Source organism: Garra rufa, chromosome 6 (assembly GCF_049309525.1).
Source record: "Garra rufa chromosome 6, GarRuf1.0, whole genome shotgun sequence".
NCBI classification, from domain to species: domain Eukaryota; kingdom Metazoa; phylum Chordata; class Actinopteri; order Cypriniformes; family Cyprinidae; genus Garra; species Garra rufa.
The window spans coordinates 23,162,037-23,188,483 of record NC_133366.1 but is presented as its reverse complement, the minus strand read 5'-3'; the positions used below and the strand labels follow the sequence as shown (position 1 = coordinate 23,188,483).

Below are 26,447 nucleotides of genomic sequence, written 5' to 3'. Positions count from 1 at the left end.
ATCCCTATGAGCTTGTGTTTAGATACGATTTTAAAGTCTATTGTTATTGACGTAGTTTAAAATGTTAATTAAAGTAATTAAATTTTAAGTATATTTGAGATTAAAAACTACATTTGTTTTTTATAATAATACAGTGATTATAAAAATTGCCCTCACAAATGGAAAAAAATGCCCCTGGAAGTCAATTAGAGGGGGCAAATATTGTGAAATATATTATTATTTACTGCACAAAGCACAAGAGTCATAATGCAGCATATAAAACAAGCAACAAAACAAATAGTTCACAAAATAAAATTGTGGCTAAAATGAATACAATTTATTAAAATGTACAGTCTGAAAAAAGACAGAACTGTAACAAGCATGCAACAGTCATGGTTAGTGATGACAAAACATGAATTAAAAAGTGTAATTAAATTGAATATGGCAGGTCTTGAATTTTATAAATATGAATATAGCCTACTATAATGAAGGAGTGAATAGAGAATGACGTTCCTCTATGCATCAAGTAGACGTAAGTAGACATTAGATGATGTTGATCTTAGTTAATGTAGCTGTGCTCATATTGCATTACTCGAACAGGATTAGTTTTTCAAACGATAGTGAAGTTATAAACAAATTATTTAAGTTATCATTAATAATATTAACAGTTTAACCTACCTGCGATTTCATGCCTAAACGAAAGGAAGTAGTTTAGGCAAAGAGTACTTCTATACGCTTTGGTTTAGGTTCAAGTCTGTTTGTTTCTTGAGTTCTCTGTCGGTCTTTGTTAATGTCTTGATGTTCTACGTGTGTGAATCGTCCTGCCTGTACCAGCTTGAACTATTTGAAGAGTTATATATTAAATATTATTGATCGTTATCCTGTCTTACGTCTCCTCCGTTCAGCACGCAGTGCATATATAACAGAAAGTCCGACCTACAACAGTTTACCCGGCACCTTCCCCTGCGTTTCTTTTCCGTTTTTTCTCAGTGTTTTTTTTTTTCAGTTTATTATGGACCCTACCGTTCTCCTCATCCTCCTGAGGCAGGGGGAACGCTCTCTTGAGGACCACACACGTGAGTTTCTCCTCCTGGCCAACCAGTCACACTTCCCGGATAGCAGCCTATGCGTCTACTATTTCATCAGACTGAATTCTACCACCAAGGTGCTGCTATCCGGGGAGGGTCCTCAAGAGAGCCTGCCAGATTTCATCGAGTCCAGACCCAGAACCCAGCCAAACATCACCCCGACAAGCGGAGTTGCAGCCCGAGCCCACCGCAGATGGAGAGCTGAGAGCGACAGAGCCAGAGCCTGACCCATCTGACCAGGTGCGAGAGCCGACTACAACATCCGCGACGGTGGAGTATGACGTGGAGCAAGAGAGGGCGATAGAGAGCCCTGCCCACTGCACAACCACTGAGGGTGAGCTTGAACAAGATTCTGGGGATCTAAATGACTTTTTCACGGAAATATCCTTCTGTCCTGATCTTCCTGTCTGCCTGGAATTCCCACCCACCCACCCTCTGTCATCTACATCCATGTCTGCCTGGCCGCCGCTGTCTCCTGACAGCCCCTCAGCTCACCCTCAGCCCAACACCTGTGCAGTGGGCTCGCCGCGGGGCTGCCAGCTTCCATCGGCGTCTCGGCTGGAGGTTCCCTCTGCTCCGCCTCCAGCCTCCGAGTCCAGGACTCCGCCTCGGCCCTGCGGCTCCACCACGGCTCTCAGCGCCCTCGTCTACAGCGTCGCCCGTCGGTCCACCAGCTCCACCGGGCTCCATCGTCTTTTCGGCTCCGCCCTGGTCAGTCGTCACCCCATCGTCACCTCAGGACTCTGCTCCTCCGGCTACACCTCGTCACGCTGTCCCACCGGCTCCTTGGGACTCCTCCTTCCTGCGGGCACAGCCTCCATCCTCTGTCGCTCCGGCTCCGTCGGCTCCACAGTGGGCTGTCATCATGGCTGCAGTCTGGGTCTGTTCCTCCTGCCCCGGATTCCTCCTGTTTCCTCCCTGGCTCCTCCCACCGTCGTCGCCCCCTTGGACTGTTCTGTTGGCCACCTGGACTTGTTTTAGTCCCCCTCCTGGGGTTGTGTCCTCCGCCAAAGCCTCCTCCCATGAACTCTTATTTTTCTGCCATTTTGCCCCCTAGTCTTTTTTTTTCTTTTTTTTTTCTGTCTTTTCACGGCGCAAGGACGTGCCTATTCGGAGGGGGGCGTAATGTTACGTTCTGTCAGTTTGTCTTTGGTTTCTTCCTTTTGTCTCCCCCTGTAGAGCTGTGTGATTTGGTTTAGCCCTCGTTTGTCTCGATCCCCAAAACCTGTCTGTAATTATCAGTTACCCTTTAAGTCTGTTTATGTCACGGTTGGAATAAGGGTCTGGGTCCAAATGCAGGGAGAGTAAGAATATTTAATGAAACAAAACACAAATAAACATAAACTGAAACACAAAATAACAAAATCCAGAACACGATCAAAAGCCAGGAATCTTCAAAAACACAACATAACACACAGGACAGAAGACAATGCAGACCTGAAAACGGAATGAAGAGTGAGTGTTCTTATACAGAGTCCAGATAGTGAACAGCTGTGTGTGAATCAGTGTTAATGACAAAACAGACGTGATGAATCAGAGTGCAGTGCAAACAGCGACCTCAGGTGGCTGAGGGAAAACCCACAGCCCCGATCATGACAGTACCCCCTCTCTAGGGAACGGCTACCAGACGTTCCCAAAACAAAAATTCTGGAGGGAGGAGGAACGGTGGAAGGTGCATTAGGGGGAGGGATGGCGGGCCAGGCCCGTGCAGCGGAGGAACGTGAGCGGACACCGCCGCCAGAGGAACGTGAGCTGGCCTCGCCGCCAGTGGAACGTGAGCTGGCCTCGCCGCCAGTGGAACGTGAGCTGGCCTCGCCGCCAGTGGAACGTGAGCTGGCCTCGCCGCCAGAGGAACGTGAGCTGGCCTCGCCGCCAGAGGAACATAGGCGGTCATCGCCGCGTCCGGAACAGAGAGCGCGGCCACCGCCGCGTCCGGAACAGATAAAGCGGCCACCGCCGCCTCAGGAACAGCGAGAGCGGTCACCGCCGCCTCAGGAACAGCGAGAGCGGTCACCGCCGCCTCAGGAACAGCGAGAGCGGTCACCGCCGCCTCGGGAACAGCGAGAGCGGTCACCGCCGCATCGGGAACAGCGAGAGCGGTCACCGCCGCCTCAGGAACAGCGAGAGCGGTCACCGCCGCCTCGGGAACAGCGAGAGCGGTCACTGCCGCCTCGGGAACAGCGAGCGCGGTCACCGCCGCCTCGGGAACAGCAAGAGCGGTCACCGCCGCCTCAGGAACAGCGAGAGCGGTCACCGCCGCCTCGGGAACAGCGAGAGCGGTCACCGCCGCATCGGGAACAGCGAGAGCGGTCACTGCCGCCTCGGGAACAGCGAGCGCGGTCACCGCCGCGTCCGGAACAGAGGGCGCGGTCACCGCCGCATCAGGCACAGAGTGAGCGGTCACCGCCGCGAAACAGCGTCTCTATCCCCGCGGCAAAGCAGGGGCGCGTCCGCGCAGCCTCGGCGCTACGGGCATCCATCGCCGCCAGGCAGGCGTAGATGCATTCAAAACGAGCGGCCGACGCCGCCTCGAAGGACATCCCCGCCGTCTCGGGAACAGAACGGGGGGACGCCGCCTCCTTGAAAAAAAAATTCCTCCCCGCTGGACCCATCTTTGCTGGCTGCATTCTGTCACGGTTGGAATAAGGGTCTGGGTCCAAATGCAGGGAGAGTAAGAATATTTAATGAAACAAAACACAAATAAACATAAACTGAAACACAAAATAACAAAATCCAGAACACGATCAAAAGCCAGGAATCTTCAAAAACACAACATAACACACAGGACAGAAGACAATGCAGACCTGAAAACGGAATGAAGAGTGAGTGTTCTTATACAGAGTCCAGATAGTGAACAGCTGTGTGTGAATCAGTGTTAATGACAAAACAGACGTGATGAATCAGAGTGCAGTGCAAACAGCGACCTCAGGTGGCTGAGGGAAAACCCACAGCCCCGATCATGACAGTTTATTTCTTGAGTTCACTGTCGGTCTTTGTTAATGTCTTGATGTTCTACGTGTGTGAATCGTCCTGCCTGTAACAGCTTGAACTATTTGAAGAGTTATATTAAATATTGTTGATCGTTATCCTGTCTTACGTCTCGTCCGTTCAGCACGCAGTGCATATATAACAAAAGGGCTATGATGGATAAAATAAATTTTGTATATTAAATAATAATTACACCAATTGTTAAAGTAATAAAAATCAAGAACTACATGCAACTGGGAAAGGTGTTACTGTGTTCACAGATCCTCCAATAACAAATATAAGAACATTAAGAATTACAGGGAGGAAAAACCTTTTTTTTACGTGTTCAGATAAATCTCAAAAATTTTATATTAAATTTATACATATGTCAAGATTTATTGTTTAACTATTCAATACATGTGATCAGATGTGACGTACGCGCACTCACGCACGCGACGTCAGGCGTGCACATGCCTGATTCGAATTTTAGTTGCTATAGCGACGTGTGTAATGATATGAATTCTGACTAAATATATAAACTTTCGAACCCATTGCTATCTGTTGGTGAGAGACAAGGCGACAACAAACTGTTGGAGAGTATTTTCTGTGCGCAGACTGTGATTTTTACAGGAATTCGGAAGATTTCTGGGAGCAAAGAGTTCAGATTATTTCTGAAACACCCTTATTTTGCTGTGCTTTTCTTAATTTGTAAGAAGTTCATAGAGTTATTTTTTTTCTTCTTTGGAGGAGCATTTCTGAGGAAAGTATTTCTTTCTTTTGTTCTTTCATTCTTTCTTTCTATATTAATTTATTTATTTACCTACTTAAGTTATTTACTTTTTAGTTTTTCTTTTTTTTTATCTATTGGAGTTTGGAGGAGGTTTCCATGACTCACATGTGTCACGATTCTGGTCTGTGTTTCTGTGTCTGTGTTTAAGGACTTTTATTTTGTAGTTTTTGTCTCTCATTGTTTACTGTCTCCCTGCCACTCTGCTCCCTTGTTTATCACCATGGACACTCATTTGACCACACCCACTTCCTCGTTAGTTACCACGGTTTCCAATTAGATCTCTCCCTCTGCCCTGTGTATAAATAGTCCTTGTGTTTTCTCTGTGCTTTGTCGGTTGTTAAATGTGTAATGGTTGTCTCTGCCCTTGTCTGAATTCCTGTTCCCTCTGGATTTTATTGTTTTGTCACGGATTCCCAATAAACTACTGCATCTAGATCCTCTTTCGCCTTGTATCTTCCAGCAACGTTACAGAACAACCGACCGAGTATGGATCTAGCAGGAAGTTTGTTTAACCCGGTGAGTGTGCTATGCTCCATTTTTCAAAATGGCCGTCCCATCGAGTATTATGAGGAGGAGTTTATCATATATAGCCACCTAGCACCGTGTGATGAGACCATGCTGAAGGAGTGTTTCTGGAGTGGACTCGACCCAGAAATCAGTTTCAACCTACCTGAAGAAGACCCCAGTTGGACTCTCGCACAATTCATCGACTTTGTCATGTCATATTGCAAATCTCTGCTTACTGTGGGTGAGGTTGAGCCTGTCCGCAAGATGGCCGCCCTTCCAGAGTCATCTCACTAGATGTCTGCTAGCCCAGAGCCTAAGCACAAGATGTCTGCTAGCCCAGAGCCTCAGCACAAGATGGCCGCCCTTCCAGAGTCATCTCACAAGATGTCTGCTAGCCCAGAGCCTCAGCACAAGATGGCCGCCCTTCCAGAGTCATCTCACAAGATGTATGCTAGCCCTGAGCCACAGCACAAGATGGCCGCCCTTCCAGAGTCTGCTGCAAAGATGGCCGCCCCGCCAGAGCTTGCACCCAAGATGACCGCCATGCCCGAGATTGTTATTGAAATGGTGGCTGCAGCATCACACCCTCACATTTTCGTGGCCTATCAGAGGCTAATATCAAGCTTGGAGGACCCACCACTGCAGTCAGCACGAACAGCCGGTCTCTTACTATCCAGGTCAGCCAAGCCAGCGCCTGCTAACGTCACGTCAGCCAAACCAGCGCCCGCTAACGCCGCGACTGCCAAGCCAGAGCCCGTTCACGTCATGTCTTCTGCTCCAGAGTCTGCACCTATCATGGCCGTCCCTTCAGATCCGGACAAGTCACATCACAACTGCTGTTCCTGCCAAGACAAGTCACATCACAGCTGCTGTTCCTGCCAAGACAAGTCTCATTACAGCTACTGTTCTGGCCAAGACAAGTCACATTACAACTGCTGTCCCTGCCAAGTCAAATCACATCACAGCTGCTGTTCCTGCCAAGACAAGTCACATCACAATTGCTGTTCCTGCCAAGACAAGTCACATCACAACTGCTGTTCCTGCCAAGACAAGTCACATCACAACTGCTGTTCCTGTCCAGACAAGTCACGTCACAACTGCTGCTCCAACCAAGCCAATTCACCTTACAACTGCCTTTCATGTAAAATCAAGTAATGTCACGGCTACTGTTCCTTCAGAGCCAAGTCAAGCAGCACTTCCCGAGCCAAGTCCAGACCCAGCCTCACTTCCTGAGTTGAGCCAAGACATCGCTTTACAGTCTGAGGCAAGTCAAGACATAACAGCACCACTTGAGTCAAGTCAAGACAGAGGTTCACACCCTCAGTCAAGTCAAGACATCCCAGCTCTTCCAGAATCTAAGGAAATTACAGCAGCACTTTCAGAGTCACATCACACCACAATACCTCCTGAATCAAGTCAAGTCACAGCTGTCCCTGCCACGTCAAGTCAAGTCGCAGCTGTTCCTGCCATACCAAATCGAGTCACAGCTGCTCCACTAAAAAGAAGTCAAGTCACAGTTGTTCCTGAGTCTGTCCATGAGTCAGTTCCAGAGTCTCCGCTGGTTCCGCCCAGCCTTCCAGAGTCTCCGCTGGTTCCGCCCAGCCTTCCAGAGTCTCCGCTGGTTCCGCCCAGCCTTCCAGAGTTTCCGCTGGTTCCACTCAGCCTTCCAGAATCTCCGCTGGTTCTGTCCAGGCTTCCAGAGTCCCCGCTGGTTCTGCCTAGCCTTCCAGAGCGCCCTTCAGTGTCCGCTCCTCCAGAGTTGCCTCCAGAGGTGTCAGCACATGCTGTAGAACCTCCTATGGGGGTGGTGTTCCCCTACGAACTCTCTGCTTCTCTCCTTGTTCTATCTGCCTCCTCTGTCTCTGCTCTCCCCAGGTCTCAGTCCATGACGCGGCCTCCTGTTCCGTCCTGGAGGGCTCTTGTGCCTCCTGTTCCGTCTACGCCGCCCTGGCGGGCTTCTACTCCGTCTGATCCGTCCTGGTGGGCTCCTGCTCTGTCTGCGCCTCTCTGGTGGGCTCCTGCTCCGTCCACTCCGCCCTGGTGGGCTTCTACTCCGTCGGATCCGCCCTGGTGGGCTCCTGCTCCGTCCGCTCCGCCCTGGTGGGCTTCTTCTCCGTCGGATCCACTCTGGTGGGCCCCTGCTCTGCCTGTGCCACGCTGGTGGGTTCCAGCTCTGCTCGCGCCGCCCTGGTGGGCTCCAGCTCCACTCGCGCCGCCCTAGTGGGCTCCAGCTCTGCTTGCTCCGCACTGGTGGGCTCCTGTTCCGCTCGCACAGCCCTGGTGGGCTTCTGCTCCACTCGCGCCGCCTTGTTGGGCTCCTGCTCCGTCTGCGCCGCCCTGGTGGGCCCCTAAACCGTCTGGCCAACTCTGCCCTGGTCTCTGCTTCAGTCCCCTGTTCCTCTTACTTCATGGACCTAGTTCCCCAGCCCGCCCCCTGTTCTACCCAAGCTCTCTTTTGTCTCTCATTGTTTACTGTCTCCCTGCCACTCTGCTCCCTTGTTTATCACCATGGACACTCATTTGACCACACCCACTTCCTCGTTAGTTACCACGGTTTCCAATTAGATCTCTCCCTCTGCCCTGTGTATAAATAGTCCTTGTGTTTTCTCTGTGCTTTGTCTGTTGTTAAATGTGTAATGGTTGTCTCTGCCCTTGTCTGAGTTCCTGTTCCCTCTGGATTTTATTGTTTTGTCACGGATTCCCAATAAACTACTGCATCTAGATCCTCTTTCGCCTTGTATCTTCCAGCAACGTTACAACATGAGTGAAAGACGAGGTTAGTGTTTTATTTCATTTGTTTAATATTGGTGTTAGTATGTTTAATTTGATTATTATTAGTATATTATGTTATAGTGTGATGTTGTACATTGTTTAGGTTAATAGGAAGAAATGTGTCCAAGTTAACCCACTTGAACCCAAATATATTTATTTCCTGTAAATGAAACTGAATGCCTTTTACAAAACAATTTAAATGAATACAAAACAATTAAAATTAATGAGTAAAATGTGTTTTATTCCTTATCATAATAGTGGGGAACTATTTTATTTTACTCAAGAAGTATTAAAAACAAATTTAAAGTAACACAATTTGATGTAACACTGATTATTTAAGGATTGTATGTATGAAATATTTCAGCCTCAGGCCGCTCCAGATGCAGGAGTGCTGGTTTTACCCAGACAGCTATTCAGGAGGTCGGGAGACGTGGCTCTGAAAACCAGAATCAGGAACCGTTGCCAAACCCAACCCAGCCACTGAGCCTACCTGGCTATATAGCACCTCTGCCTTCCGAGTTGGCCGTTTCTGTGTCCACGGCTGAGCCTAACAGGAAGAGGAAGTGGCAGAGCGGCAGCCAGGGAGATGAGCGTCCATCCACCTCATGCAGAAGACCTGCCAAACGCTCTTGCAGAGATCAGAATAGGCTTATATTAAAGAATATATGGCTCAGTTATGATAGATTTGTCACTGAAAATGTTCTTCAGCTGTTTTATATAAAAGCTGTGTCAAAGTAGTGTTCTTTTACAGTTTTAGATACTACAACATGTTTTTGCCTAAAATGTTTCTTGTGATCTTATATATGTTACAAAAGCATATGAGAAGGGCCCATTGCTGGGAAGGGGTGGCTTTGGCTCAGTTTATGCTGGGACGCGCTGGTCTGATGGACTGCCAGTAAGACATTTTCTTCCATTATTCATTTAAAAAGCCTTTTAAAATGTTCTCAGAACTGATTTCAGTAAATGTCATATTCCATAGTTAGACAGGTGTGATTTATTGTGCTTTATCTGTCTACAGGTCGCCATCAAGTATGTCTCTAAACGCAAGACGCACAGGAGACTGAAAGTTGTAAGTGAATCTGTTGTTGTGTTTGACATCTCATTGGCTTGCACACATCTGCATTCAGCTCTGGATATTATTTGGCATCTGTCACTGCAGGAAGGCCATGGTCAGCTGCCGCTGGAGGTGGCGTTGATGACCCTGGTCAACTCAGCTCCAGCCTGCCCCAATGTCCTGCAGCTGGTGGAGTGGTTTGACAGTCCCGATCACTACAGCATGATCCTGGAACGCCCAGTTCCTTGCCAAGATCTCCAGAGTTTCTGTGAGGACAACAGCAGCCTGAATGAGAGCCTGGCCAAGAAAGTGCTGCTGCAGCTTATCATGGCACTGAAACACTGTGAGAGCCGTGGAGTCCTGCACCGGGACGTAAAGCCACAGAATCTGCTGATTTCCACAGACTCACATAACATCAAGCTGCTGGACTTTGGTTGTGGAGATCTACTAAAGGATTCAGCCTACAGATCATTTGAAGGTCGGTTTCTGTTACAGCAGGAAAGATCTCACTACAACACTCTGTGGATGTATTTGTATATGGACATTTCTTAACTTTTGGTGTTCAAACTAAAAGAAACTATTCTGACTCTCTATTTGGAGCCTTTTCACTGGATTTTTTTATTGTGGGGTCTCTCAGGCACTCCTCAGTACGCCCCTCCTGAGTGGTTTCGTCGGCGCCACTATCATGCAGGACTGGCTACTGTTTGGTCAGTGGGGGTGACGCTCTACAAAATCCTGTGCGGTCGTTTGCCCTTCAGAACCGCATTGAGGGTCACCTCCAAAACCATACTGAACTTTCCTAGAGAGCTGTCTACAGGCAAGAGATAAAAATCATGTCCAGACTGAGGTGAAGTTAGCTGTTTTGTGTTTCTGAACACAAGTACTGTGTTGTGTGTAACAGAGTGCCGTCAGTTGATCAGCTGGTGTCTCAGTGTAGCGGCGGCAGATCGCCCCAGTTTAGACGACATTGAGCACCACCCCTGGTTACACTGAACAAGTGGACAATGACATTACATTCATGTGAATCACTACAGTCATTGGTTGGATTGTATTGTTAGGATCAATCTGGATAAATGTTTTGAATTATTTGTATAGGGTGACCAGGACTGACACAGAACTGTAGAGAACAGCTTTGCTCTGGGTGGATGCTGGAGGAGCTGAACACACAGCACCAGTTGAAACCAAAGCTCTGATGGGACCAGCTTGTTGGGCAGAGTTTAAAGTTGTAAAATAAGTGCACTGTTTTTAGATTTTATATGCAAAGTAGCATGATGTGTTTTTAAAATTAGGACAGGGAAAAGGACTCAGAAATAAACATTTGAAGAAACAAACCTTAACCTTTTGAGCGGTACGGTCCCACATATGGGATTCTAATTTCTGTGCCCCTGAGAGTACGGTCCCACATATGGGATTTAGAACGTTCGGTGACGTCACGCAACTGACAAATTCAAACTGCGCTTTGGCGCGCTGGCTGGTGATGAGTCAGAGACGGACGAGCTCTGCGTTTGTCATATAATCACAACTATGCAGTGTTTTTAACCACATAAGGCTTATTTTAGGTTTCAGACATTTAAATACATATAAGTACTAGTAAAACAAGACATTTAGAGTTTGTAAAATACACACATAGGTCTACGGAAGCAGCAAATAACAATCTATTCAAATATAATTTGCAGATGTGTTTTATTCATATCACATACACATAGGCTAAGTAACTAAAAAGTTCACTCTATTCCTCTTCTAGTTCACCAGCCACTTACTTGCATGTATTTCGGGAGAAACAGATGAATGTACGTGCTGTAAATGCGGCTGACAGGACTCTCTGAACTGCAGCGCAAACAAACATGGGCGCGCCAAAGCGCAGTTTGAATTTGTCAGTTGCGTGACGTCACCGAACGTTCTAAATCTCACGTTATAGATCACGATCCAGATCATTTATATAGGGTTTAAAACGACGAAACATACTAATTCACACATATTTGTGAATCGGAATATTAGATAGTTCATGGCATGGTAAGCAAGTGTGTGAGTATTCTGGATAAAAAAGGAAAAACGAAATAAAAGCGATCTATCTGTCATACAGTGTTATTGTGTCTGTGTTGTGTCACGTGACAAGCATCACGCGTCGCCATGGAAACAATAAGGGCGAACGTTCGAAAATAACGGTCGCTTAAAAAAAACTCACTCTCGGGGGTCCGCTAGAATATTTTAAACTCACCACTGAAAGGGTTAATAAATAAATAACCTTAATAAATACAAATCTAAGACTGTGTACTTTACAGCTTTAAAACTACAAACTCATGAAGAGTGTAGGGAGATTGACTGCGATTCTCTGTTTTTACTATAGCAGTATTTAGTACTAATAGTTAATGTTGCTGCAATGTTCGTATTGTTATAATAATTATTATATTGGTCATGTTACCAGAAAAGTGTTTCAAACAGGTTTCTTAAAATCCTCTTAAGGTGCTATTATGGGTTCATACACTGTGTTTTTAATGGTTGTTTATTATCAATATAATATTTATTTATTTTTGTTAAAAATTGTAATTCAGCTTGAATGTATATACAGTAAAAAAAAAACTAGTTATTATATTTTTGCATGTTCTTCAGTTTAATTAAACTGTAACACAATTCTTGTTTTAACACAATATTTTGTAACAATTTTATTGTGTTCTTATTTTACTTGTGTTAAACCTCATGAGTTATTTTGGTTGACATAACTAACTAATGGTGGATCAGTATTTCCCAGCATTCTTTGAAACTGGCTGCTTTAGGAGAGTAAATTTAGTGATTAAGTGATATATTACTTGTTTTTTAGTAAAGAAAAGGACATATTTGTTTTTAATGTTCAGTTGTGTTGTACATTTAGAGGAGTTTCTGTAATGTTTTTAAATTTTGTGGTTACCATTATGCAGAAGAGTGTCATTTGTGCTTAGGCTGTGGCAAAACATGAAGTTGAACATGCTAGAATAAATTAATTGGACCTAAACCAACTAAGCTGTCTTGACCAAACTAAAGATTTATATGTTAACTAAATCAAATTGTGTACAAAAACATTTTTCAATTACATAAAGTAGTGTAATGAATTCATTTTCTGACTCGCCAGCAGATGGAGTGTTCCATCCATCCATTCTCCAGAGCCTTTCCCAGTGTCTTGGGCCACAGGTGAAAGAAACACCCCAGACAGATCACCAATTTAAGTTCATAATTCTTTAATGAAAACTGTAGTAACTTTTTTGTGGGGGAAAAAAGCTAACAGATCATATAACATATACAAAGTTACTTTGTATACCCCCCATAAAATGAAATAAAGCATAATCAACTTAAAATGATTACTACGTTTTATCATTCTACTGAAATTACACTGGGCCTTCTCCACATCCTCCTTTTCTTTCTCATCCTCTTCTTATCCTCTTCTCCTCTCTCACCAGTGCCAGCAGCCTCTCATCAAGCCGTTAAGGATGTAGCATGTTGATGGTGGACTGAAGTGGTGTATTTGGATGGGAATTGTACACGCACTCACTATATACCACTTTCTGCACACATGAAATTCTCTGACCCATGATCACACAAATACACTGTCTATCCAAACTACCCACAAAAGTTATACTGGATTTCACATTTTTGCATACTCTCATATTCCACAACAGTCAATGAACTTTGAATTCTTAAGTAAATCTTGACACTTTGTCTAATGATGTCCATTTGAATGTACCATTCACATCTAATGATATTAGTAAATAAAAGATAATAAAACAGTAGGTCTTTTACTCAAAAACATTTTTCAACCATGTACATTTATTATTTACACCAATACTAAATAAAGAAAGCAATAGTCAATGTTTTTATTTTCTATAAGTTTATTTAGTTACTGGAAAAGTATTACAGAATTTACTGATTACGCTTTATTTGATCATCTATGTGGTGTGACTTACAGCTGTATGACACTTTGAAATGTACATACAGTAATTGTCTAAATTTATTAAGGCATTGTAAACATAAGCATATGACACTTTTTCAAAAGAGTGGTTAGTGATTAAATGATCAAATTTCTTATATTCGATCTCTGTATGTGTACTATACTAAATTGTCAAAAGTTTTAGGACACCCCCTTCTAATGAACAGGTTTGACTACTTTAGCCATTTCCATGAGTACAAATCTTAATATTTAAGCATATAATGATATTCTAGGGAATTGTGTGCTTCTAATTTTATAGCAACAGTTTGGACAGGAGCCTTTTCTATTCTAACATGACAATGCCTCTGTGTACAAGGCAAGGCAAATCAAAATTATTAATTCAGTCAGTGTGGAAGAACTTGACTGGTCTGCATAAAAGCCAAGTCCTAATCCCAGCTAAACACCTCTGGTGTGACTTTAAATGCAGACCTTGAGCCAAAAACTTATCACCAAACACCAATGACTTCTCTTTATGGGTTCAGTCATTTCAGACAAATCCAAAATTGTTGCAACAGAGATGGAAATACTCAGTTTTAAATACATTAATTATGTTTCCATGTTTGTTGCCACAGTTATGAAAGTGCCCTTTTCTGTTCAAAAGAAGGGGGTGTCCCAATACTTTTGTCCATGTAGTGCATGTACAAGTCATTTGTGTTTGGTGATGAGTTTTTGGCTCAAGGTCTGCATTTAAAGCTGGGATTAGGATGACTACGGTAGTCAAACCTGTTCATTAAAAGGGGGTGTGCCAATAATTTTGGCAATATAGTGTATGTATGTTGAAGTGAATTCTGCGTTTCACCAACCTAGGGAGGTGAAATAGTGTATTGATGGGTACTCGCGTCACAGGTGATGTTATGATTCTTGGATCATGTGTCACTTAATGTGAGTACTGTATTATCAACACAAGGAAGATTCAAGTGTAACAAAAGATATACAAGAGTAATCAACAGCTACTAAATGAATACCATAAATGAAAAAGAAATAAAGTGCATAAGATGCACAAAATGTGTGATTCAAAATAAAGTGATTCAGCTGGGTGTTGCTATGTCAGAGCTATGTTATCTTATTGAAAGATAAACTGTTGCTACTCTGAAACAAATAAGGAGAAGGTGAAGAACAGCTCAGAGCGAGTCAGGTTTACAGCCGTTACTTCCTCGTCCCCAAGAAGGATGGCAGTCTAAGACCCATCCTCGATTTCAGATGTCTGAACCGCGCCGTCATGAGATGGCCATTCAGGATGATTACATTGAAACAGATCCTCTCGCAAGTGGGTAGCCCCATAGCCTATTCCCCTGAGACGAGACCACCTTTCTCAGGCAAACAGGACGTTACGGCACCCCCAACCTGAGTTGTGGGCTCTGCACCTGTGGCCTCTCGATGGTAGCCTGTAAACCTTCCCAAGAATGTCCTGAATACAATCTCTTAAACTAGAGCATCGTCCACGAGATGGCTTTATGGACTTAAATGGTCTGTTTTCTCAGCCAGGTGTACTGCCCGCGGCGCAGACCCGAATTCCTGTGACATATCTTTGATATTGTCCTTCTTACAAGAGCTGTCGGAGAAGGGTTGCTCCCTCTCCACGCTCAAGGTCTATGTAGCAGATATAGAAGCCTCTCACTCTCCTATAGATGGCCAATCGGGGGGTAGGAACAACCTAGTTGTTCGATTTCTGAAGGGGTCTAAGAGGCTCAACCCACCTCGCCCCATCACCGTCCCTACCCACAGTGTTGAGGGCCCTGAAGAACTACTAAATATATTGTAGAAACCCAAATTTTCTGTACAGCTTATTAAAAATGAAAAGATTACAATGTAAAAGATTGTAATTGTGTACATGTAGAAGTGTTTAGTCTTTGCTCCTGCTAATTCTGCAATATAAATATGTAGGATTTCAGCGTGAATCAGACAATTCAGGAGATTCGATTAGAAGTAAAAACACTTCTACAGACTCAAATTCCACAAATTCCAGCAACTCCAGCATGACCAGACCCCTGTCTTAAATTTGTCATTTGACACCCTAGTGCCCGCCAGCTTGAAGCAAACCTAACCAAAATAGGAACTTGCAACATTAACACAAATGGACCCTTGTTGATAATCCCAAATTTGGGGCAAGTAACCAAGATTAATGGTTAAAGAGATCTTGAACATCACATGAGAATCATTAGAGATTTCGGTTGGTGGGCTCCCCCTTGCACAGGACACAGACTAATTTCTTTCTACACCCTCTTGACCTTTCGTTCCTCACAGAACACATCCTTACATTCACAGTATGGCACAGGAAACTGCCTGTTCACATATACACCTAAAATGATAATAAAAAAGGACTCATGAGCAACTCATCATTTCTATGCACATTTCCTATCATTTATGTAACCCACACATTTGCCTATTATGTTTTAATCACTTATTGTGTATGCCCCTTTTAATAACTATTGAATAGCTTAATGGTTTATATTGGTGTTTGGTATGCCCGAGTTTGAAATTGCATTCTTGAAATGTTTCTATAATTCAATTCTTTGTAAAATGTATTGTAGCCTTGTTATAGAAATCATGTCCAAATTTAATTTTGCCAAGAGTGGGAAAATTGGGACCACGGGACTGATCAGATAACATTGTGATTTATGGATTGGGGGGAGGAACCAGCAGTACCCTGACTTAGGACAATGTTCTAATTGGTCAAGACACCATTTGGGATGTGTCCAAAAGCTGAGTTTAAATACTCAGGACACCATCAAAACCCTCTCTTACTCCTTACTCTTACGTTCTCACTCTCTTACCCTCTTACCTCTTACCCGCGTTTCAACGCTGCTGGCCTGCATGCCAGCTGCTCCTCTAAAGGAAACATGAGGAGTTCATTACACTTCTGTCTCTTACTTTAATTCTTTTATTTCTTTCCGTTGAGAGTTTCGTGTTCTAGTTAAGTTTTGTGCAAACCGCGACCCAAACGTCTTTGCTGACCTGAACTTTAACCAGCGCACAACTCCGCATCTCCAGCCAACGCCCAAGACTTCACAAACGACCACAGAACCAACCAATCAACAACCTCTGGAAAACCCCCTTTCTGGAACGACGCAACGAAAGGAATTCCCTCAACACAGAAAGGCAACGGAAGTACAACCTCCAGATTCTAGCTGAACTGGTTCATTTGATATAAAGTCTAAGAACCTCTTTGAGAGACTCAATACGAGGGTTAATTAAGTGATTGATGGTTGTTCAGGTCTAAGCAATTACACATTTTGCTATAAACTTGGGACTTCATATTTTCATTCCTTTAAACTCATTCTTTCCTCACTTTCTCTTTCTGCAACCTGTGTGAATGCGTGTGTTTATGTTAGATTAGTTTGTATGTGTTAGGTTTATCCAATAAAATCATATTTTTATTAGAAAAAGATAAGTATCTTGTGTTTCGTGCTTACAAGTTAATGTCTTAAACTGCCTATTTTGCTACTGTGCTAATATATAGTGTTTTCACTATATTCTGGATAGTAATATCCATTGCAGAGTTTCTGTTACACGGCTCGTTTAACGAATCGCGGGTCGACTCTGAACAGCCGTAAAGCAGCGACTTTGTTCAAATTCCCTTTTGAATCATATTCGATTCCCTTTGAGCTAAATTAAATGTACATAATCGCTACAAATAGCAAATCTGTCATGATGCAAGCACAGCTAGCTTATAAATGGAAATGGGAGATGAGACTCTGATTGGTTTATTGCATGTTAGACCCAAAACACACCCATGACTCATTAAAAAAATAGGTACAACCATTCTGGACCATGCGCCTTGTGCGCTGACTGTCAAAAGTGGATTCGAACATGCTCTAAGTGCATCTGCACCATGTGCTTCAGACCATGTGCTTAGATCGTTAAAATAGGGCCTAATTTATTGAACTGGTTTAGGTGTGTCTAATTAGGGTTGGAGCTAAACTCTGCAGGACATCAATCTTCAAGGATCGAGTTTGGTCTTCCTGGTCTTCATTGAGCAAGGTGGTCTTTCTATGGGTTTAACTGTAATTTTCCTAAACTTTACTAACCAAAGGAAATTTTATGATGCATGTTGCCAAAGATCCCCATGAATGTTAATATGTAATGAATGCCACTGATTTTCAGATTTATATACCATTCGACTTTTATGCACAAATAATACAAATGCTCAAGTACTTCTTAAAAGAATTAAGTACTTCAGGTAAGTCTTAAAAAGATAAAAAAAAAAAAATTAAAACTCCTGTACTGTCAAGTCAAGATTATTTATACAACGCTTTTTACAATACAAGTTGTGTCAAAGCAACCTTACAGTATTAAAATAATAAAGTAAAATGTCAATAATAATGCAAGAGTTCCATATTGCAACAAAGTCAAATTGGGGAGGACTCATCTGGTTCCCATGGCCTTGTGCCAGTGGCCGTTTAGGGTAGGAGTTCTTTCTTGATGAGGTCTTCATGGGGCTCATCTAGTTGACACGGTATCCGCTGACATTCGGCTGTAGGTGTTGATCCACCATCTGCTCTTGGTTTGGACTGGAACCGGGGACTGCAGTGACCATCTGATCTGGATACGGATTGGATCTGGTGGCCATGGTGACCTGGGAATAAGAAACAAACAGACTAATATAATGTAGATGCAAGACTAATATAATGTATATGCAAGAGTTCCAAGTTGCCACAAAATCAGATTGGAGAGGACTCATCTGGTTTTAGCTGTCTTGCGTCGATGGCCGTCTAGTAGTGATGCGTGGGTCGGGGTTTTTTTCAACCCGCGGGTCCCGCTTTTATGAAATTATTTGGCCCGCCCCAACCCGCCCCGCACCACTGTATCTATTTTTACAACCCGCCCCGCCCCGCACCCGCGACCATTAAATAGACATACTACGCATTGTAATCTGTAATCCAAATGAAAACAGCCTTTATTTCAGGCCAAAAGTGCTTGGAAACATCGCCCTGTAAACTGGCGACAACATACGATTATGAATATGAACCATAAATCATGTCATATTAATAACAAGATAATCAGTGGTGTAACGTTAGTGGTGCCGGAAGAAAAGTGGGTATAGCCTACGCTTCATTTATGAATTTCGTTTTGAACTTTCTATTTGAACACATTCGTTTACTGGATCCTTGGACTGAAAAGTTTACAGGGGTTCTCTGGTTTAAGGAATTTCTGATCGTAAAAATCTGCTTCTTTTTATTTGTAAGGTATTGTTTTCGTTATATGTAGCCTACTGTTTTGGGCACAGGCGCATCAGACTTAATCTTCAAATACATTTCAAAGCAAGCCGGCACCACTGTCCTGACTGCATCATTACTGTCTTTATTGGGTGTTTTTAGCGAATATGTACATTTATTCACATATGACTGGATGTGGTTGACTGTCCTGATTTTGCTAATGCAGCATACTACTGAATAATGCGCATCAGAGGAGATTTAAAAATAGGTATACGCATAGCTGCCTGATGAAGTTTTACAGCCTACGTTAAATAACCACTAAACTTTTGTTTTATTTAACAGACGGAAATGTTCATTTAGCGTTTTTACGTTCGCTGTGGAAAAAAAGAATGACATCCACTGTACCGGGGTTTAATCTATTTCTCCTCGACTCCAGCACCAGGCCAGCAGAGCTGAATGTGCGCTTGCTTGAAGCGCTCATGGCTGGCAGCGGGAGCTGCTTAGCGCTTGCGTGTCGTGACGTGTTGATAACCTAATTAAAGAACTTAATAAAATATGAAAATAGATATTCCCAAATATTAAATATAGGCTATAGGGAATTGCACGCAACATACATAGATTTTTTTATTTTATTTTGTTTTTAATGACCCGCCCCGCAAATAAAGTGACAATTTCTTTACCCGCCCCAACCCGACCCGCGGGTTACCCTCGGGGTCCGCGGGTTATGAGACGACTCGCGCATCACTACCGTCTAGGTGATGAGGTCTTCACTGATTATCTGTCTCTGGGGCTCATCTAGTTGATGTGGTCTCTGCTGACATTCAGGGCTGTAGAGGATATCTCTGGGTGCTGATGGGCACGGACTAGATCCGGGAGACTGCAGTGACCGTCTGATCTGGATACAGGTGGCTACGGTGACCTCGGAATAAGAAGGAAAGATACTAATATTAGCGTAGATGCCATTCTTCTTCTGATGCAACGAGTACATCAGGTGTTATAGGAAGTGTCCCTGGTTCCGTTTGACCTAAATAATGCAGCCTAACAATCCTTTAACGGATTTGGATTATGAAATGTATTAAGTGTAGGCCAGGTTAAAGAGATGGGTCTTTAATCTAGATATAAACTGACAGAGTGTGTCTGCCTCCCGAACAGTGTTAGGTAGATTGTTCCAGAGTTTGGGCGCTAAATGTGAAAAAGATCTGCCGCCCGCAGTTGATTTTGATATTCTATACTATCAAATTGCCGGAGTTTTGAGAACGCAGCGGACGTGAGGGACTATAATATGATAAGAGCTCGCTCAAGTACTGAGGAGCTAAACCATTCAGGGCTTTATAAGTAATTAGCAAGATTTTGAAATCTATACGATGTTTAATAGGGAGCCAGTGCAGTGTTGACAGAACCGGGCTAATATGAGGTGCGTTCCATTCGACCGTAAGAGGACTGCGAAGTGGACTTCACAGGGTATTCCGCCATCTTAAGTGAGATTCCAAACCGAAGGGAGCGAACATGTTCAGTTCGAAGGGCACTGCGAACGGCATAGGGAATAAGGGAACATCGGTACTTCACTTCACAGGAAGTGGACGGGGAAAACTACCCAACTGTCATTGCGCACCGCGTCACCAGTTAGAAGTAATGATGGAGCAGAGCCGTTGAAGTTTTTTAAAAGGCTCTGAAATGGAGCGGTTGCAAAATAATCACAGAGAATAATGGGTTATGTCAGGTTATGTTATGCACTCTTTTACTTTTAATCATTCATTTTAGGTATTCCCTTAAATGTGAAAGTCAAAGCCACATCAATTTTGACTGGTAGTGACTGTGAGTTTTAAGTCATGGTTTATTTAAGGTAATCCTAACCCCAAGCAAGGAATTGCTTTACATTGTAAACGGCAATAAAATCAATGTAAAACATCAATTGCTATGAAAATGACTCAGAAAAACAAATGACTGTTATTTGAATTTTTCCATTAATTACACCATTCCACATCCAAGCCCACTGCTCAAATATATATGTATATAAATATATATTGTATAATGTATTATATCATATACACAGTTCAGGCATCAGAAAAAGAAAAGTGAAAGTGGTTTACAGAAAAGTTGTTTACAGCAGAGTTGGGTAGATTACTTACAAATTATGATCAATTACTGATTCCAAATTACATGACAAAAAATTTAGTTAATCCATTACATTACACATTTTAGGTAATATAATCAGACTACTTTTAGATTACTTTTGACCTAACTTGTTTATCACATCGATTTAAATAGGATAATCTTGTACTATATTGACACAGAAATACAAAGAGTAAGAAAATATATTACATTTGTTGTTATTAACAACATAAAGTGCATTAAACATTATATTACGTTAAGGTTTCTCAAACTGGTGTTTGTGAAGGAACTGCAGAAGGTTTATGGGTTTAATGAAAAGCTAATAATTAATGAAATCATAAAAAATATTAAATTAAAATAAATAATTTTAAAATCAATCAAAACAAAAAAAACTACTAGAAACATGAAATGTTTTATTTGTTTACCTGCATGTCATGCAACCGTAACCAATGTCAGATACTTAATTATTAAAATATTTATTTTAAAATCTCAGGGGCACTATAGATAAATATAGTAAATATAGGAGAAAGATAACAAAAAAATTTGTGAATTTTAATGTTGAAACACAAAAGCCTTCCAAAGACAGAAATACATGGTTAAATATCCAACAGAGTGATAATTCAAGCTAAATGAAAAGCAGTAACTCAAATAACCACTCGCTACAACCAGGGGATGCAGAAAATCATCTCTGAATGTACAACAAGTCACATCAAATTTTGAAGCAGGTGGTCTACAGCATGTGGTGTTACAGGAGTTTTGCATCATTGATGTGCAGCCCACCAATCTTCAGCATCTATCATGCCAATATGGATTGGTTTCCAGCACCTTGCTGAATCTGTCACAAAAATTTAAGGAAGATCAGAAGGCAAAATGTGTCCAAACATGGTATTAGCAAGGTAAGCAGCAGTGAGTTTTCATGTCGTTTCAATAAACAAAACTACTAGACAATGTCGTATCTCCCATATGTTGATGATGTTCTACAATTTGCATGTTTCACGTCAGCGCCCCAAGTGTAGGTAATAAACTGTTCAGTGCTCAACCATCCTGAAACCAAAGCAGCTCACTACAGCAGAGATGAAGATGACTCTAACTGGATTTTTCCTGTTTGTCCTTGGACTGAATATAGGAGAAACTGTTAGAATACACTTTTATGTGCCAACTCCATTGACCAGGCCTGGAACTCTTTCATACTGTAATCAATACTATACAACCCTGTCCACAATCACTAGTGAGGAGGAACAGCAGAAGTTGGTAGCAGCCGCAGAAGGAACATCATTTCAAGCTTGGATTGGTCTGATCAGAACTTGTGGAAATCCTAAAGACTTCATATGGTCTAATGGAGAACCATATAGCTTCACTAAGTTAAACAATCCAATCACAGCTTACAGCTGTCTATATGCTACAAATCTTGAATGGTATATGGGTTATTGTCCAATTAAACGTCCATTCTTCTGCCACTACGACTATAATTTGCAACTTGTAATGGCGCCCTCATTCACTGTAGGGAAAACTTTGGGGACTTGGCCAGTGCAACAAATGAGTTTGAGTTGGAAATTTTGCAAAATAGAACCAAACCTTCCAGGACAGAAGGTGTATGGACAGGACTGCGTTTCCTGGTGGGAGAATGGCACTGGATGAGCAAGTCTTTCAAACATATTCCATATCAAGGCTCACTGCAGTCATGCCCAGAAGAGCCCTACCGCTGTGGAGCACTCAACAAAAGAACAGAGCAGTGGGAGATGAGAGACTGTCAGGAGATGCTCAACTTTATCTGTTACTAGGTGAAAGTGAGTAATAGAAATTCACTCATTTTCCCATTATGTTTAACAGTAAAAGGACATTCTTTGGTTTTATTTTCTATTAAATACTTATTAAGATTGTGTTTGCTTATTTGAATGTTTCTGATTTAAATGTCCATCTGAACAGAATACTGCCTGAGAAGAGGATGAAGCTCAGATTCACACAGGAGATCAATGCCACATAACTATGAACGTGCTGCAACTTTTTGGTGCAACACTTTGCTTGAAAAGTGTGTTTATGATTTAATTTAGATTTCTACATGCCATGGTTAAGTAAATTTTGATTTGTTTTATTTTATTTTTATGTGGTTTAAGTGTACAATATTTATAAAATGTATTCATGTAGGTCATGTTAATTTAAATGTAATTTAATATACACTATCAGTCAAAAGTTTTTGAACTATGATTTTTAATGTTTTTTAAAGTCTCTTCTGCTCACCAAGCCTGCATTTATTTAACCCGAAGTACAGCAAAACTGTTAAAAATCACTGTTTCGTATCTGAATGTATTTTAAAAAGTAATTTATTCCTGTGATTTCAAAGTTTAATTTTTAGCAATCACATGATCCTTCAGAAATCATTCTAATATTCTGATTTGTTATTATTATTACGTTAAAAACAGATTTTTTTTCCAGGTTTCTTTGATGGATAACAAGTTCAGAAGAACAGCATTTATTATCTATATCATCATTTTTTGATCAATGTAAAGCATCCCAAATAATAAATTAATTAATTAATTAAAAAAAAAAAAATATTAGCTTTTGAATCGTATAATGTTACAAAAGTTTGATAATTAAAGACACATGTTCAATTTTCAAGATAAATGCTGATCTTTGGATCATTCTATTTAATCAAAGAATCCTGAAAAAAGTTCTCAACAGTTAAATATTGATAATTATAATGCGATAATAAAATATGTTTCTTGAACAACAAATCAACCTATTAGAATGATACAAATCTTAATCTAAATCTGTTCAATAATACATAATTTTTGTGGAAATGAGTAGAAACATTAAGATACATTGATAAGTGCAAGTATTTGTTTGTTAACTATTCCATTAATTAAGTAATATTATTGGGATATATAGTGTGACAACTGATATTTACATGATATTTTATGTAAATAGTCTACTCTACTGATGTCACTTATTTACGTTACAGGCTATTAGAATTTCATCATACGTTTTGGACATATAAATAACATCTGCACCAAATTGCATATATTTAGGCCCCATGTATATGAGACTATCACAACACATCAATAAGGTTCAATAAACTGTTCAATTTACAATTTTATAAATATTAATGTATGACTGCAGTTTTTACTTTAACATTATTTTAAACATTATTTAAACTTTGTGTGTATATGCTGTTGTTCAAATTTCTAATGAATATGCACATTAGAAAATTAGATTGGGAAAGTGGGGCAGAGACCAATTATTATAAGTAGTAGTAGTAATAGTAGTAGTAGTAGTAATAGCAGTAAAGTGATATATTTAGTGTTCTTTTACCGTTCACAGAGTTTTTTTTTTTTTTTTTTACTTTTTTTCAATCCTGCCTGTGAACCGCACAAGTCTGGCCGCCAAAAGCCTTTGCTTGAGGAAAGCTCAGCAGTGCCCTCTAAGTTTTAAAGTTTCTGTTTTAAATTAACCTGATGCATTTATAAATACCCCCCAGCAGACGTCATTATACCACAGAACAAAACAGCAAAATTAACATTATTTTATATATATTGTATTTTGTTTTAAATTAACACTTATTTTACAGCAGTCTACTTAATTTAAAACAGATTTATGGAGAAAAAAACTGTCCATTTCTTAAGGGGTAAAAGCTTGTTGAAACTGACACTTTAATGTGTATGGTTACTGTTCATTTGTTATTGAAAAATAATAAACTTTGTTTAAACTTGAAACAGACAATAACCCAAGGAGCTGAACAGGAAACACAGGAACATGGGGTAGTAACATCAACGTCCGGCAAACATCAGGATAAATACACACACTTATAAAGACATACTGATTAGACTCACAGGTGTAGGGAATGAGGGTAGAAACCAAAACACACAGTGCAGCAGGGGGAGATGATGGGAGAAACCAACTAGATAGTCCAGGGGTGTGACATTACCCCCCCCCCCTCCCCTCCCCCCTCCTGGGAGGAGGGCAATAGATGGAATCCAGGATGGTGATGGAACAGTCCAGAGAGGTGATGTTGAGGGAGGAGCTAAGGACGAGATAGGAGGGATCTTGAGCCAGATGACACCCAGACCGCAGCCATGATGGAAACCCACGGTGGAGCAGATGGAGGGCGGAGCCATGGTGGAGGACAGGCTGATGACTCCAGGGGGGCGACTGACTGAGGCGGAGCAGGTGGCGGTAGAGCTCGAGGTGGAGATGGAGAGCCGATGATCCTGGGCAACACCGAGGATCCGGAGGGCCAAGGCGGAGCCCAAGGCTCTGGCGACCAAGGTGGAGATGGAGATCCGGAGGTCTATCAATAGAGCCAGAGCGACAGAGGACAGAGGCTGTGCCAGAGGGAGGGAGGAGTTCCACAGAGCCGGTGGGAGTAGAGTCCTGAGGCGAAGGTGGGGCGATGACTGACTGGGGCAGAGCCGAAGGGACAATGGAGCTTGGTGGAGCTGGTGGACCGAGAGTCCAGGACTCTGAGGCTGGAGGCAAAGATGAGGGATCCTCCAGCCATGACACCGATGGAGACTAGCAGACCGCACAGATGGTGGGCTGAGGGTAAGCTAAGGGGCTGACAGGAAACAGAGGTGGCATAGTTGACAGTTCAGAATATATAGGAAGTTCAATATTTATATTCTTAGATAAAGTCAAATCTTGTTCATAAACCAATACTGTCCCAGGTCCAGATTAAGCTCACCCTCAGCAGCGGTGCAGTGGGAGGTGCTGTCCTCAGCATCCTTGCGATCCACTGAAATCTCTGCCGTCGCGGTCACAGTGACCAGCTCTCGCACCTGATCAGACGGCCTCGGTCTCTGCTCCACGGCGATGAACTGCGACATCTTTCCTGTAGGCGCTGGCTCTGTCTCTCTGGGCTCGGCCTTCCCGTCTACGGTGGGCTCGGGCTCGGGCTCGGGCTCGTCCTCCACGTGTCGGGGTGGTGGCTGGCTGGGTTCTGGGTCAGGAGTGGCACTGAGAAACTATTCTGACTCTCTATTCAGACCCTTTTCACTGGATTTTTTTGGTCTTGTTGGGTCTCTCAGGCACACCTCAGTACGCCCCTCCTGAGTGGTTTCGTCGGCGCCACTGTCATGCAGGACCGGCTACTGTTTGGTCAGTGGGGGTGACTCTAATAGCGACCATAACCAGATACTAGTTGTCATATTTTTAAGTTTTTAGTCTTTCTGTAATCTTTCTCTCCCTGTAGAAGGTTGAATGAGTTTCAGTAAAGACTGCATTCAAGAAATACGATAAAAAATGTATGCTGAATGCAATTGGTTGCCTTGTGTTTTTTAAACACTATTTTTATCTTTTCTATTATGTTAAATGCCATATTTGCTTGCCTTTTATAATATTCACTTGTGTTGTGTATTTGAATATCATAAAATAACACGAGTAAATTACTTTTTTTTATTTAACATTAAATTGTTAAATCGAAACATATAAAAAATTTGCGTTGAGCATGTCCAAATACACTAACTGTAATATAAATACTATATTAGAAAATGTTATCTTTTAAATGGTCAGGATCATTATTGCACATATTATTTAGTAAACTCCTCAAAATATTAACTGAATAGAACTATATATTATATTTATATAATTGAATAAAAGTTACACTTAATTTGTTTGTCACATTTGACTGCCAAAGAGTATGAGAAAATATTAATTATGTCTCTTTATCACTCCCCAGAATAAAATGCAATTGTAAAGGGTATTCAGAGTAGTTATCAATACACAATCAATGCACATTATGTGTTAATAATTACTCGAAATTGCTGCAAATATAGTAAAACTGCTGTCTATTCTACTTAAACCCATTCAAACACATTGACAGCGCAGAGTTGTTTGGAACTATTGAGAGCTCCATGAACCATGTGACCGGCATCTTTATTTTGTTGAGCTTTTCTGAATTTGGAAGAAGTTTGGAGCACAGCACTTCTGCGGACAGTATTTCTTTCTTTCCTTCTATATTTATTTACATACTTATTTTAGTTATTTATTTTTTAAATTTTCTTTTTTATCTATTGGACTTTGGAGGAGGTTTCCATGGCTCACATGAGTGAAAGACGAGGTTAGTGTTTTA

At 42.0% G+C, this 26,447-nt stretch overlaps 1 protein-coding gene across 1 annotated transcript; it reads left to right on the top strand.

Annotated features, from left to right (window-relative positions):
* The first annotated feature begins 5,835 nt into the window (after positions 1-5,835).
* Positions 5,836-10,150, top strand: LOC141336886 (uncharacterized). The gene is made up of 10 exons (XM_073842605.1): positions 5,836-6,152; positions 7,207-7,401; positions 7,503-7,671; positions 8,080-8,107; positions 8,468-8,744; positions 8,920-8,998; positions 9,122-9,172; positions 9,263-9,635; positions 9,795-9,974; positions 10,059-10,150. Exons 1-10 carry the CDS (start codon positions 5,836-5,838, stop codon positions 10,148-10,150), a joined length of 1,761 nt encoding a protein of 586 aa, XP_073698706.1.
* The last annotated feature ends 16,297 nt before the right edge of the window (positions 10,151-26,447 follow it).

Excerpts from the sequence above, each read along its gene's own strand:
- LOC141336886 (XM_073842605.1), top strand. The coding sequence starts at position 5,836 with ATGGCCGCCCCGCCAGAGCTTGCACCCAAGATGACCGCCATGCCCGAG. Across the intron at positions 8,108-8,467 it reads CAACATGAGTGAAAGACGAG|CCTCAGGCCGCTCCAGATGC; the intron begins GTTAGTGTTTTA and ends GAAATATTTCAG. Across the intron at positions 9,173-9,262 it reads CGCACAGGAGACTGAAAGTT|GAAGGCCATGGTCAGCTGCC; the intron begins GTAAGTGAATCT and ends CTGTCACTGCAG.